Source organism: Rousettus aegyptiacus, unplaced genomic scaffold (assembly GCF_014176215.1).
Source record: "Rousettus aegyptiacus isolate mRouAeg1 unplaced genomic scaffold, mRouAeg1.p scaffold_m13_p_9, whole genome shotgun sequence".
Lineage (NCBI taxonomy): Eukaryota > Metazoa > Chordata > Mammalia > Chiroptera > Pteropodidae > Rousettus > Rousettus aegyptiacus.
This window is the reverse complement of record NW_023416312.1, coordinates 10,642,204-10,656,477: the sequence shown is the minus strand read 5'-3', so window position 1 is coordinate 10,656,477 and position 14,274 is coordinate 10,642,204. Positions and strand designations below refer to the sequence as shown.

General features: G+C 40.3%; 2 protein-coding genes across 8 annotated transcripts in view; one reads left to right on the top strand and one right to left on the bottom strand.

Annotated features, from left to right (window-relative positions):
• Window positions 1-4,688, bottom strand: part of CUNHXorf58 (chromosome unknown CXorf58 homolog) — a 34,288-nt gene extending 29,600 nt beyond the window's left edge. For 5 of the 6 annotated variants that reach the window (XM_036227132.1, XM_036227133.1, XM_016165748.2 and 2 more), the window contains exon 1: window positions 824-2,056. In XM_036227132.1, coding sequence (XP_036083025.1) covers window positions 824-1,078 — 255 coding nt within the window. In that variant the 5' untranslated portion in view covers window positions 1,079-2,056. Of the gene's footprint in view, window positions 1-823; window positions 2,078-4,483 lie in introns of those variants that run through there. The other variant, XM_036227134.1, reaches the window with a different exon arrangement.
• Window positions 4,689-4,862: 174 nt separating this feature from the next.
• Window positions 4,863-14,274, top strand: part of APOO (apolipoprotein O) — a 52,166-nt gene continuing 42,754 nt past the window's right edge. For both annotated transcript variants that reach the window (XM_016165716.2, XM_016165709.2), the window contains exon 1: window positions 4,863-4,987. In XM_016165716.2, the coding sequence (XP_016021202.2) occupies window positions 4,979-4,987 (9 nt within the window). In that variant the 5' untranslated portion in view covers window positions 4,863-4,978. The remainder of the gene's footprint in view (window positions 4,988-14,274) is intronic.

The window sequence follows — 14,274 nt, the reverse complement described above, 5'->3', positions numbered from 1 at the left end:
TCTGAGGTAGTCTGCTTTTGGTAACATCGGAAATGGTTTTGTGGGTCAGATGGTGAAGAAGTATACACATTGCTTAGACTTTATGATTTTTCTGAGCTGCTAAAATTCCCTTAATGGGACTATTACTAATTATACACAACTATAATCAGGGATGGTTTTATTAGGAGAATATTTGGTAGTATATGAAGGAAGAATGAATAGTCTGCCAGGGTTGCCAGAGTTGCTTTTTTGGGGGAATTGGAGACAAGCGTTTTTCTTTTTAATCAAATAGGACTATACTATTCATACCGTTCTGCACTTGTCTCTTTCACTAACACAATATCTCAGCTATCTTCTGCAGGATCATATGCAGGGCTTCAGGATTTAACATTATGAAAGCACCAACACTTATTTAAGCAGCATCCTACTGATGCACATTATATGGTTTACTTTCTTTGCTGTTACAAACAATACTGCAATGAAATTTTGTAGATATTATAGAATAGATTCCTAGAAGTGAAATTGCTGGGTGGAAGGTAAGGGTATTTTTAATTCAGAGATTTTTATTGTTGGAAGATTACTGCCTCACATCTTCAGATAAGAAACTGAATTTTTAAAAAGATCATATCAGCTTCAAAAAAAGAAATAATAGTTACCATGTTAAAAATAAATCCAGAAATATTCATTTAAGGCTAATCAAAGAAGCAATCTCAGAACCCCGTGCACTAATATTAGATTAAGATAAAAGAGGGAAAAAGGTTACATATAGTCTTTACTTAGCAAATCTTTTAGCTTGATAAGTTATTAAATCTGTAGGAAAAAAAACGAAAAGCAAAATACATACCACTGCACAAATTGTGTGCTTTAGGAGTTGAAATACTGTTTTGTCCATATGAGACAGCCAAGCTCTCTGTATTGTTAGAGCTGAAATATCTTTATGAGTGCTGAGAGAGAAAAAAAAGGTTAAAATTTGTGAAGTTGTTTTCATTTTCCTAAAATCTTGGGGAACTCTGAATTTATGCTTCCTCCTCCTGAACCTCCCCACCCCCAAGACTGACATAATGAGGAACATTTGGATGTGGTCATTGGAACTGGTCATTTGCAGAATCTAGTTAGGATGAAGATATGAAATACTTGAGAATATTTCCCTTGAGATTAAAAAACCATCCTGGCTAAAACCTTATCATCGAAAGGCACATACATATTATAAATAAAATGTCAGGATAAACTTGCTTTCTTAAAACATCCATGACCTAAAATGATTTTGTTGTAGTTAGTTCTTAAAAACACTGACCAACCAGTTCAAGGGCTAAGAAAACAGAATGTGGAATCGTCGAAGTTACAGCACACCCAATTCTTTTCTCAGAGCAGATGACCATGCCTTAGAAAAAGAAACTCCCTTCTCTGGTCTTTGCTTGAAACAGGTTCATCTCAGTCAGGCTAGAAAATTATTTTTACTTTTGATCATGTCCCAGCACTGGCAGATTGTAGGGCTCCCCCTCTCCCAAACCCCTCAACCTGTCATCATTCCTCATGGGGCTATATGCAAAGAGAAGTAGTCCTGTATAATGTCACTGTTGGTTGGCAAAATGCAGACTACAAGATGGAGAGTAGAAAAGCCCTGCAGTATGGAAACAAACCTTTGAATCTGCACCGATGACATTTATTAGTTGTTTAACCTTCTGAAAACCACTTACCTCACCCAGTTGCTGCTTCCTCACTTATAAAATGTAATAAGTCTGCTTCACAGGGTTATGTCAAGATCAAAGAGATGTGTGTTAATATGCTTTGCAAATTATGAAATGCTGTAATTATAATAATTATTCAATACAAAAATAATTTTAAAACACACACAAAAAACTCCTCCACTTTACAGAATAAGTGGTTGATGTTCGCTGGCTCAGTACTGTACAGAAATGGTTCAGTGTGGAAAGTGATACGATGTGATAGATGGCTACTTACGGCGGTTGTACTTTTGTCTTTCCAGTATTTGACAAAGGTGCTTTGCGGCCTTTTCCCACGCTTGGATTATCTGATTTTCGAACACCAGTAACTGGTGGCTTTGAAGAACGACTCATTTTCCTTACAATTATGTACTCTGAAAGTATATAAGTTAAGTATTTGAGGTCATAATCTATATTGTCACACTGTTTAGATGAGAGTCAAGTGTCATGATTGTTGCACTAATTCCAGAACCCCTAAAAAAGGAAGGCCTTGTGGATCTCCTAATGTTTGCAGTCTTTGTGTACTAAAAACATTATAAGGAATATAGGAAAGACAAGTGGATCTATCCATAGCCTTCTAACTGGTCTCCCTGACTCTAGGCTCTTCGTTGTCCCATTCATCCTCCAAACTGCAGCTGGAGTTAACTTTTTAGACCAATAATCCAATCTTATCACTCCCCAACTTAAAATCTTTCAGGGGCACCTCCCTTCTTCCAAGGTGAAGTCCAGACTCCTTAGAATGGCATTCAAGTCTTTTCGCATCTAGTTCCATTCTCTTTCAAATCTCAAAATACCAACTTTCATCAGCATTTCTTTCTACACTCTGTGAGAACAAGAATTTCTTGCTAAAATCAATATTTTACAACTCTGGGCCTCTGATCATGCCATGTCCTCTACTGGAATGACTTTCCAGCCACCAGCGAACATCAATTCATCCTTGAAGACCCCAGCTAATTGATGCTTCTTCTCTGAAGCTTTCCACCTTTTTTTCACAGAACTGCTCACTCCTGTCTTCAAGGTCCCATAATACTGTATATGTTTTTCTTTTACAGTACTTCTCATATTACATCATAATTTGTTCTCTTGGCTGTCACAACAAGCTCACTAAGGACAGGAGGCATCTTACTAACTACGGAATCCCCAAATGCCTAGCAGAATGGAGGGTTTTTACATGCTTGTCTAAAGATTTTCCACCCTGGTTTTACCATGGAATAGCCATGAGCTTTTGGACAAATCCCTTAACCTCTCAATAGCTCACTTCCCACCTTTGTAAAGTGAAAGGGTGCGTACTAAATGATCTGATTCCATCTCTGATTTTCTATCCTTTGATGCATGACTTCAATTTAAATGCAGTTACCAAATTCTTAGTTATTACTTAGTTTCCTGTACTAAACCAGGAGCTCTTTATCTTTTTTTTTTTTTTTGGTGCCATGGACCCCTATGGACAGACTCCTCCCAAGAACTATGTTTTAAAAATGGATAATGTAAAATAATATAGGATTACAAAGAACTTCAATTATATAGAAATCACTGTCACAGTATTTACAAAAACAAAATTATAGAAATAGGTGCCTTCTTTATGCATTAAATGAGAGCTCTAATAACTACTGTATTTGTGTAGTAATGAGAACTATTGCAAGAAATCTGCCATGACTGTAACATGATATGAAAATATCTGTGTTTTCTATTGATGACAAAGTCATAGGTACTGCTGATATCACTGTGGTTTATTTCCTACACTATAATGGAAATGCTAAAGTTCAGTTAGCGGTTAGTGAAAATCATTTTTTCTCCATCCAAGTTCACATGCCTCCTGAATTAAGAACTCCTGCCTTAGTTTATTGGAATACTTCACATTTTTATATGCATATGATGTTCCATTACTAATGCAGAGACTTCAGAGTCTTTGCAATATTTTTCCTTAAGGATGTGGATACGGATGGTTTGGAATACATGATTCACTTGCGAAGGAGAAAAGTAGCCCTTAGCATCCCGGTGTCCATCTGGCACTCACAGCTGGGCTTTGGTGTTACCCTGGTTTCCTAACGGCAAAGCCACGCTTCCTTGAACTCGCTCCCAAATCACCCGACCAAAGCCCAAATCCTATAATAAAGCTTTCTAACACCCTCTTATAAGAAGCCCCATGTTTACCAAGGTGTGCATTTCCCCTGCAGCAATGAGAAATAAATTCAATTTATTCCACTACAGCGATGCTCCTACCAGTCTTTGGCTGGAGGGCAGTGACACACCACCACACAAACCCCCATCCTTCTGGATGCCCCCCTGGATGGGGTTGTACTTTCCATGGGGTTAGGACGCGAAATACAGAATAAAGTACGAAACACATTGCCATTCGGAGGCATTAGAACAATTGATTACGCGAGTCACAGGCTTTAAAGGTGGACTACCTAGGTTTGAATCCTAGCTTCCTACTTCCCATCTGTGTGGCCTTGTACAAATTACTTTTCTGTGCCTCAATTTCCTCAACTATTTGGGAGTTATAATTCCGTCCACTTACTTAGGTTATTGGAAAGATTAGATATGTGTAAGGAGGTTAGAGCAGAGCTAGGCACATCGCAAACGCTGTGTTAGAGCTTGTTATTCTTGTTAATAAGATAATTATTGTCATTATTACTTATTTCTACCAGTATTAAGGGACAAACATTTGATTCCCGGCAAGGGGGGGGGGGAAAGGTCAGTGTCTTTCGAGACTAAAAGACGTGGCAAATCAGTTTAAATTTAAAACCGTCCAGCCCACGGTAAAAAAAAAATCTGAAAACCTTTTGTGAAGTAAATCCAGGCCCCCGAGGTCGGCGGTTTCCGCCTGCGAGGCTTTCGAAGCCGCCTGAGTCCCACCGAGCGCCCCCGTCCGGCAGCCTCCGCGCACAGGATTCCCAGCCCACGCCGCTGGACGCCCAATCACCGCAGCGAAGGGCGATTCTCAGCGCCTGGCGGCGCTGGGAGCCTCCCTATTCGCGCCCGCATGTGCCTCCTACACTGAGCTGGCGCTTTTTGGCCGCCTAGCAACCACCGGCGCAGGGGCGGAGCTTCTGGGAGGCGGGGCTTGAGTTCATCCGAGGCGTGAGGCGCTACGCGCTGCGGCTTAGTGACGTAGTTCCCAGCCCCAGGCTTCGGAACTAAGTCCTCGCGGGATCCGCCCCGCGGCCCACTTGTACGCGGAGGAATCAGGCCCCATCCGGCCGCCGTAGCGGCCTCTCTGTAGTAGGCGGGGCCTAGGCTGCGGTGACCCTGCCAGAGCCACCGATGCCAGCGACATGTTCAAGGTGAGAACGTGGAGCCGGGTCACAGCTGTCACCGCCCCCTCCCGACCTCCCGGAACCCTCCCCACGCTCTCCTGGGCCTCCTTGGGGGCCAGGCCCGGCTTGCCCGGAGGTTTTTTCTCCCTCCGGGCTGGCTGCATCCCGGCTCTGCGGTTCATTCACCTGTCCGCTTGAAATCAGCGGCTGCCGGGCGGAGGCGTGAGACTCCGGGTTGGGTGGGTGGGGCCATTTGGGTCGTGCTCTCGTGAATAAAACACTTCGAAAAACTAAAGTACCCCCCCCCCCCCAAAGTATCCACCCCCTCCTCTGCTGGTACCCTCTTGCTTGCTTTTGATGGTAGGGTGAGGCCAGCTTCGAGCGCTGCAGGCTTAGGCTTTGGCTGCCTGGCAGGGTCAGGTTTCAGAACGTAGTCTGTGAATGGGGGAGGGTCACTCTGAGAGCTGCTGTAGGATGTGGGGGTGGCTGGGGAGTGGCTGGGTGAGGGGGGATGCTGGAACTTTGCTCCCCTCCTCAGTGAACATTATTTAGTATGGACAAGTAGACCTCCTTTGTATTTTATGAAATATGTTCTTTGAAATTGTGCAGTGAAGAGTTTGTTTGAAAAAAAGTAAATGGTAGTTTCTATCGTGAAAAACAAATCACAAGCCGCCAGAAATTAATCTACAAATTGTTTTCAAGAAGCATAGCACTTATAAAATAATGCTAATGAAATTGAAATTTGTACTAAAAAGTTGTATTGAGCTCCTGCAATGTGCTTTGGGTACATTAGTACAGGCTATAAAATCAGAAGATGGATTTTGTCTTCCAATCATGGCATTGCCAATCTTCTAGCTGTGTGACCTTGGGTAAGTCACTTAACCTCTCTGTGCCTGTTTTCCCATTGGTGAAATTAGGAGACTAGCATCTACCTTATAGGGTTGTTATAAGGAATAAATAAGTATGTGTAAGCATTTGAAAGGGGCTTTCGCACAGAAATACCATCTAAGCATTTGCTTTCATTTTGTTTTCAGGCAGCTCACAGTTTTATTAGGACGACATTCCATAAGCAACTTGCATTCGTTTGATTAATTTGTGTTGAACACCTATTATGTGCTAGGAGCTTGGGTCAGTTTTAGGGTTGCAATGACAGAGGCTATGCTGTGATCAGTTGCCATGGGTATCAACAGTACACTGTGGTAGTAAAAGGAGAGCAGGATCTACTCTGCCTAACCAGGGGTTCTTAACCTGTGGTCCTCAGCCTCTCAATCAAAGTGTTTGTAGAATCCAGGGAGTCCCTGAACTCTGATGGAAAAAAATATCTTTGTTTTCACCAATCTCCAACTGAAATCTAGCAATTCCTTCAGTTGTGAATATAGGCAACTGTTGCTGGAGAATGAACCATTGCAAGCCAGAGCCTTAAAACAACAATGATTTATGCTCATCATCCGTGGGTTGGCTAGACAGTACTGCTGGCATCCCCCAGTGGCTCAATTCAGCTGGTGGCAACAGTAGGAGATGGTCTTACTCTCATGTGTGGGGGCTGGGTACTTCTCATTATGCTTAGCTTGGGCTTCCTCACATGATTACCTGGTTCTAAGAGGGCAAATTCCAGTGTGCAAACTTATCTGCTTGCATCACATTTGCTGATGTCAAAACAAGTCACATAGATAAGCTCAGAGTCAATATGGTAGGGGACTACACAAGAACATGAATATGAGGAATGTGGTTCACTGGGAACCATTAAGTTACTATGGCAACAAATCAGTATTATTAGGAGTACCTGTCACCAATAGAAGTCACAGGACCAATGCAAGTCACAGACGTTTTCATATCTCATTACAGACGTTGCAGATCTCAAAATGTCATTTATGCTCATCACTACAAAATTACAGTAGTAATAGGATTCACTGTTAGATCTTTTGATTTAATCTAATAAAGAAGCACGTATTACTATACCAGATTTTGAGTTTTAAAGATATTTTTATAACTATTGCAATGTAATTGGTATTTTCGGCAATTAGAAGCATTATTTTGAGAAGGTCCACAGGGCTCACCAGACTGCCAAAGAGGTCCGCGGCACGAAAAAAGTCTGGGCACCCCTATGGACTTCAAGGGAGGCTTCACAGAGCAGACATTTAAATTTAGTTTTGAAAGACAAGTTGGAATTCCTGAGGTACCCGGGCTGGAGAACTTCAGCACTGGTACTCCATTGGGTGGGGGGAAGTGCCAGTAACAGTTCCGCTGTGTCAAGGGAAAGGTAGAGTGAGCTGAAATGATTCAAACACGTAATTTAAATGGAAAAGATTGCAAAAAACCTTGGAGAACAGCAAAGTATAAGGAGGTAGGTAGAGGAAGAGGAGGCCAGAGATGTTTGAGACGCAACTTTTGAGAAGTAAAAGCACAAAAGAGTGATGTTTAGAAAATCACTGGAGGAAAGTTTCAAGGACAGGTTGTGTTAGAATGCTTTCAGCTGGGAAACCCAATTGCTTAAATAATAAGGAAAATGATCTCAGAAAGTGCAGAGGAAGGGTGGACTCCTGTGGGTCAACAGTGTCATCAAGGACCCATCTCTTTTCTTGACTTTTCAATAGTAAGATTGGTTCCCATATGGTTGCAAGATAACTGCCTATAACACATGTTTTCCCATTCACTAGAGCAAGAGAAAGAGAGGATAAAACTCGTGCTTGGATTATGCTCTTCAGTCTGATTGGACCAACTTAGATTAGGTGTCTGCTCCTGACCCAATAGCGATTGCTAGGGGAATGCCATGCTCTGATTGCCTTAGACACGGGATCAATCTGGGTAGGGTCACTTTACCCTAATCATATGAGAGAGAAATGAATTCTTGAACAAAGCAGAGGAGTGGAGACTGGATGTGCAGCAACCATCCATGTCCATTACAGAAAGATGAGTTAGTTAGGTTTGGAGAAGTGTCAATTGATTTGGGCAATTTGGAAAGTTTTCATGATACATGTAGTTTTTTTGATGGACGTGAAAGCTAAATTAATATGGTTGGCGACTGAGATGTATAAATCCACACAATAATAAGCTTGACTGTCAAGGGAAGGAGAGAATATGCTAACTAGGGGGACATGTTGGGTCAAGATTCTAGAATTGTTTTGTTGCAGTAGTCAAGATTTGGCAATGTTTATGGCCTAGGGAGGAATGTAGGGAGGGAGCTTTTACGAGAGAGGACTTCTTCCTCCTGTGAGATGGAAGAAGGATAGGAGCGATTGTAGACCAGTCATTCTCATCTGGATGGTACCACCCCCTTTGAGTACCTTTGGGAAACTCGGGTTAGTCTCACATCTTTAATTTAGTTGTGTTAAACATTTATGTACAGAAATGCTGTTCTTACACATCTTTCCTTTTTTGTTGTCCATTATGTTACTGTCAGTACTGATCTACTGGTCTCTTTGTTTTGGACTTAATGTGTATAAGTGGGTGATGAATTTTCTTTCAAGATAGCAAATAGTTACTCAAAAATTTTTGTCATAAATTGTCAGTGTTAGGTTTAGTTGAGACCCAGTGCTGCTCAAATTTTAATATGCGTGTGACTCTTGTTTAAATTCAGATTCTGCTTCATTAGAACTAGGGTGGGACTTGAGATTCTCTCCCTTTTTTTTTAAACAACCTCCTGGATGATATAGATGCTGCCGGTCACCCATCATACTTTGAATAGCAATAACTGAGGCAAATTGGTAGATGAATGGTTTCTTGTGTTTTCAAGGGTGAGTGATTTTATGAGCATAGTGGAATTTGGAAGAGGCACTGACCAAGGAACAAAAAAGAGAGGCTTCGAGGGCTTTGCTGAGAGCTGCTAAGGCAGGTCTATCATGATTGCAGTCCGGGAGTAGGGACAGAGCAAATGGTAGGATTGATCTTGGTTTGGGAGTTATCAGCTTGAATCACCTAGGACTGGAGGGCAAAGGAGCTGATACTATAAGTGTTGGTTGAAAAAGTATAGTGCCTGCCTAGTTATGTGCATATACAATTAAAATATTTAAACTGTAACCATTGTCTTAGCTATTCATTTTCAGGCCAGTAGATGGCACTAGTGGATTACAAAACACATTTGAAAAGCTGCACAGTATTCAATGCATTCAATATTCAAGCTCTCTGAAGCAGCTTTTCTGGGTGCTGCTTCAGAGAGCTTGAATATTGAATACATACACCCAGTCCCGATTCACATCACTAGATTTCATTTATTACACAAATGTTTGTCATGGGCTGGGCATCGTGCTGTAACCTGGAGGGTACAAATGAAAAAAAAAACAACAGTTCTTACTTAGAAGAGAGTCCCAGATTTGGCTACACATCAGAATTATTCAAGAGACAAATGGTTTCCAGGGCTCTGACCATAGATAAGATTTAGTTTATAAGTGAGGTCCACGAATCTTTAGTTTTGAAAAAGCCCCTGAGGTGACTATGAAACTTCCATTGCAGGAGCTCACAATGCTGTTAGCACAGACATAAACAGCTCGTTCTGATGCAGTAGGATAAGTGCTCTCATGTAAAAGGGTTGCAGAAATATAGAGCAGTGGATCTCAACCTCACCTTGCACATTAGAATTACCAGGGGAACTTTTATAAGTCCTGATGGCCAGGCTGCACCCAGACCAATGCCATCAGAATCTCGGGCTGGGATCTAGGCATCCAGTTTTGAGAACTTTCAGCCAACCTTGAGAGCCTCTGATTTAGAGGGACGAGCACCAGCAGGGGGCATCAGGAGACATGTAGAGGGGACCATGCTTGCACTGACCTTTGAAGCTGGGCAGACAAGGTCAAAAGGGCCTTTCAAGTAGAGCAGAAGAGCACACGTAGGACACAGAAGTGACAGAGTTCAGTGTGACTTTAAGACCTTGGGCTTCACCATGCCACCGTGGGCAAGATAGAAAGTTCTCTATAGTTGTGTCCTCAACTATGAAACAAGGATAAGACTAGCGACAACCTCGAATTGTTGTGTAGATTAAATTAACTCAGATCTAAGGTTTAGCACAGAGTGGGTCCCAGTAAATTTGACCTAATAATAGTAACTTTTAGTTGGCCTGCTGTAAGAGGCTGCTACGGTAGTTATGGTGGTGCACATTCTTGGGGCTTTCTGAAAGTTTTTTTTCTTTTTTTCCCCAAAACTTGGTAGTTGGCTGGATGTGGCAGAGGAGGGGGAAGGAGAATTCAGGGATGTCGCCCAGGCTTTTGGCTTTGAAAATTTAGTAGCTTTTAGAACCATTCATAGAGATGAGAAAGTGGGAGAAGGCCGAGTTTGATTTGTGGGGAGATGATGATTTGATTTTTTAAGAGGTTGGGCTTGTTGGAATATCTGTGGACATTACAAGATGATAATAAGTTGATATGGAACCCAAGGGTATGGAGTTTTCATGAGAGCACTGTGGGCTGGAGATAGGAGAATCATCAGATGCCTCGATGACGAGAAGGTGGCCTAGTGAAAGCTGGTCTTTATCAATCCCTTCTTGAAGGACAGAGATGTGACCTGTACCCAGAGCTCACTGCACAGAGGAGCCTGAGGTGACGGTATTCTTGACTATAGGCATTTTTATCTCACATATTCTTTGTGGTTGTTTAGTCTTGTAATGGCTTTATTGCCTCTTCTTACTTTTTGAAATTAATTTTCTTTTTTTTTTTAAATCATGGTGACATTGGTTAACGAAATCCAGTAAGTTTCAGGTGTACAATCAACAGTATTGAAATTAATTTTCTTATCATGAGTAGTATGTTATTAGTACAAACTGAGGGGAAAATTACACTGCTAAATGGAAAAGAAAAATCTGTAAATTGGAAAAGTACTATAACTTTATTTTACTTGAATATTATTTTAAGTGTCTCATATTTTGAAAGGAAATAAAGATTTTTTTTTTCCTAACAACTTAAGCATTTCTGAGGGAATTCTTGAGGAATTACAGTGAATACATTATTACTCACAGAAATACATGTTTATGTGCAGAATTATTTGGTTACTTGGCTTTTTTCCCTCTTTCTTATCCTTCCAAGATGTTGGGTGGGTGGTCCCAAAGAGGAAGAAAAAACTACCTTGTACCACTGGACGCAGTCAGAAAGCACAGGCTCTACTTCTAGTTATGGTGTTTTTGGTTTCTGGCAGAGTGACCTCAGTGAGGTTTCTTAATCTCTTGGCATCCCCTTATCGAGGTATTGTGGGGACAGTAATATGCCCCTCCACATCGCACAGTATTGCTGGGAGGTTCAAATGCGATAACATATGTGAAAAACACAGTAAACTACAAAGCACTATATGAATGTAAAGTGTTTCAGCCCCTTCTGTATCACATCTGTCCACCGAAGTAATGTAGAATTCAGGTTAGCACTGTGGATTTAGGACTATAAAATAGATTAGACTTGGATAAATTCACTTATCATTTGGAACTGAATTCTGCTTAGGCCACTGTAACACTCTTCCATCTACTTCTAAAATGCCAATAGCCTCTCATGTGCAGCTAACACTGGAAGAGAAGAAAGTAGATGAATTATACCTTAAAAGAATGGGGACAGAGGCAAAATGGAGAACTAGGCATTTATGATAAGTGAATTTATTACTCCATGAAGCCTATGCATATTTTAGAGTTTTATGATATCGATATAAAGGTTTAACTTATAATCTGTATGTACGTGTACTTCACACCCATGTTCTAGACTAAACTAGAACTTCTTAGAGGCTAAGAAGTGAACTTTGTTATTTGTATTGTACATTTAAAATTATTGCACCTAATAAGATGCATAAGAAATCTCTATAGCAAAGGTATGTAGCTGTTTCAAAAACTTGGGAGTTACTAATAGTATGACAGGGAAGTACCAACATTTTTAAAATGAAGGAATTAAAAGATTTTGTATCAGTTGATTTTCTGCAATAATGCCTAAGTGGAATTTATGATTAGTGCACACAGCATGAAAGTTATGTAGATGTTTTCGGGGGTGGAAAAAAATCTCAGTGGAAAGATATATTTTAGAATTTGGAAGTTGTTTTTTACATTTGCTAATTTTTCTTAATTTTGATATGGCCTCATGCCAGTGTTGTTAGAAAGCTTGAACAGTGTCAGTTTTTTAATGTAAAGGGCTTTAAAACTTGTGTTCATTGTGTGCTAAAACTTGTAGAAGCAAGAATTTAGAGCAAAGGTTGTAAAGTTTTCAGTATGCTGAGAGCCTATAACTTTGAATAGTAAGCTGTATTTTCATGATAATAGTATTATAGATAGTACAGTTGTGTTTTGAATGAATATTGTTTTAAAGGCACTTTAAATAAGTCACTCTTTGTTTTCCTACTTCTTTCCAACTCTGAAGCAAGCAGTGTGTTTTATTCAAAGTCCACACTGGCTCCAACTTAAGTATGTCTTTGTTTGGTTCAGTGAAGATGAGGAGCCCTCTATGGAGCTAGAAATAAATTCACAAGTGCACGTTCCTTGCTTTAGTTGAGAGGGATACCCAGTGGTCTCTCTCTCTCTCTCTTTTTTCTAGCTATGTCTATTCATTCCTTTGAATGGTCTTTTAAATAGGATGTGTGAAAATAATAAAGGTTTTTCTTTTTTCCTCATCTCACCAATGTCAGTCCTTTTGAAATAACAGCCTGTTTTTCCTTTGTGCTTGTTGAAATGAATCTCCTCTTCCATTAGAGGCGCCGATTCAAGTGTGGCATTATGATGTGGGATAAACCTGTGAGTAAGCAAGCACCTGGTGATAGGGAGTACTTTGACAAGTTTACCTAACTCTGATGATCGCTTACCTAACTTGGCATATATTGACTCTGAGCTTGCTGATGGAGTCACCTCATTTGGGAGCACTGTTAAAAGTTGTTAGGTATAGTCTATTGACTTGTTCCTTGTTTTCGTGGAAATTTTCATTATGAGTCCAGATTATGTTAAATTCACACAGAAAAATACTAAACTTGTCTGATAAACAGGAAGAAAATTGAGCTGAATTGAGCCTTGCACGTGATTTTTTTCCAAAAGAATTTTGCAGTTTTGCTTTCCTTAAAGAAGAAAAAGCCCGTGACTAACAGACAAGGTTGAAGCCAGTTGTCATCCATGAATTTGGCATTCTCTGTATGCGCAGTGGTCTGTTAGGAAACGAAACCTATTAGGAAATGTTCTGTTTGCACACAGTGATCTATTAGGAAATGAAGGCTGGATAAACTTTACTTTGACAGAATAGCTCTTCCTCTTAGAAGATAGATTTTTTTTTAGTTTCTTGGAAATGCGAAAACATTTGAAAGGCAAGTCTTGAAGTAAATGTTCCCCCGTGATTTTTTTTCCTACCTATGTTCCCTTAACTCAGAAAAGAATGGATGGATCTTGGGATGCCATTCTGAGAGAGAAGAGAGAGAAGAGAGAGAGGAGGGAGAGGAGAGAGAGAGAGAGAGAGAGAGAGAGAGAGAGAAAGAGAGAAGGGGGAGGAGGAGGGAGAGGGGGAGAGAGAGGGGGAGAGAGAGGGGGAGGGGGAGGAGGGAAAGTGGAGGGAGAGAGGGAAAATATGTACATATATATACATATACATACGTATATATACACACATATATAGGCGTTTTAGGTAAGCAGTCATAAGTTTCTGTTTGAATGAGGAAGTTCAAGATAAATTTGAAATATGATAAATTGTATGTCGTCAGTGTTCCAAGTCCGTGAAACCAGTGCAGCTCAACAAGATGACTCAAAACCTGCCTGAAGGAACAATTATCTCACTCTTTGGCCCCGAGGTTTCCTTCCTGTTTATCAGAAAGTTTATCATTTTTTTGTGTGTATGAATTTAACAAAATTTGATAATTGTTTTTAAAGAGTAAGAAATGAAACAATTACAGTTGAAGCTAGTTTCTTTGCTTTGCTGACCTAATTTTGTGGTGAACTCTGCCCTCCAAAGATAAAAAAAGAAGTTGGTTTTCTATAAGAAAATGATAATGTAATTCTTGAAAACAGACTCATTTTTTTTTCCTGCAGTCATCTCTTTAGATCACTGTCTGTAGTGGTTAAGGAAGAACAAGGAGATATCAGTTATCCAGTACAAAATTATAGAATTGAAAGCTTGTCATAAAATAGTTCTGCTTGTCGTAGTTGGTAGACAGTTTTTCTTTTTGTTGGTTAAAGTCTGAACTCTTAAAATATTGGCTACCTAATTCCTTCACTATGATACAGATCGAAATAATTGTGGTTTCTATTGTTGTTGAAGTACAAGTGCTCTCAAATGCATACATTGAAATGAGTGCCCATCGAAACAGTCTTTTTGAGAGGACAGTTATCAAACATGCTGTCACTGATCAAAATACTTATGCCAAATATATCATCACTGATAAAAACA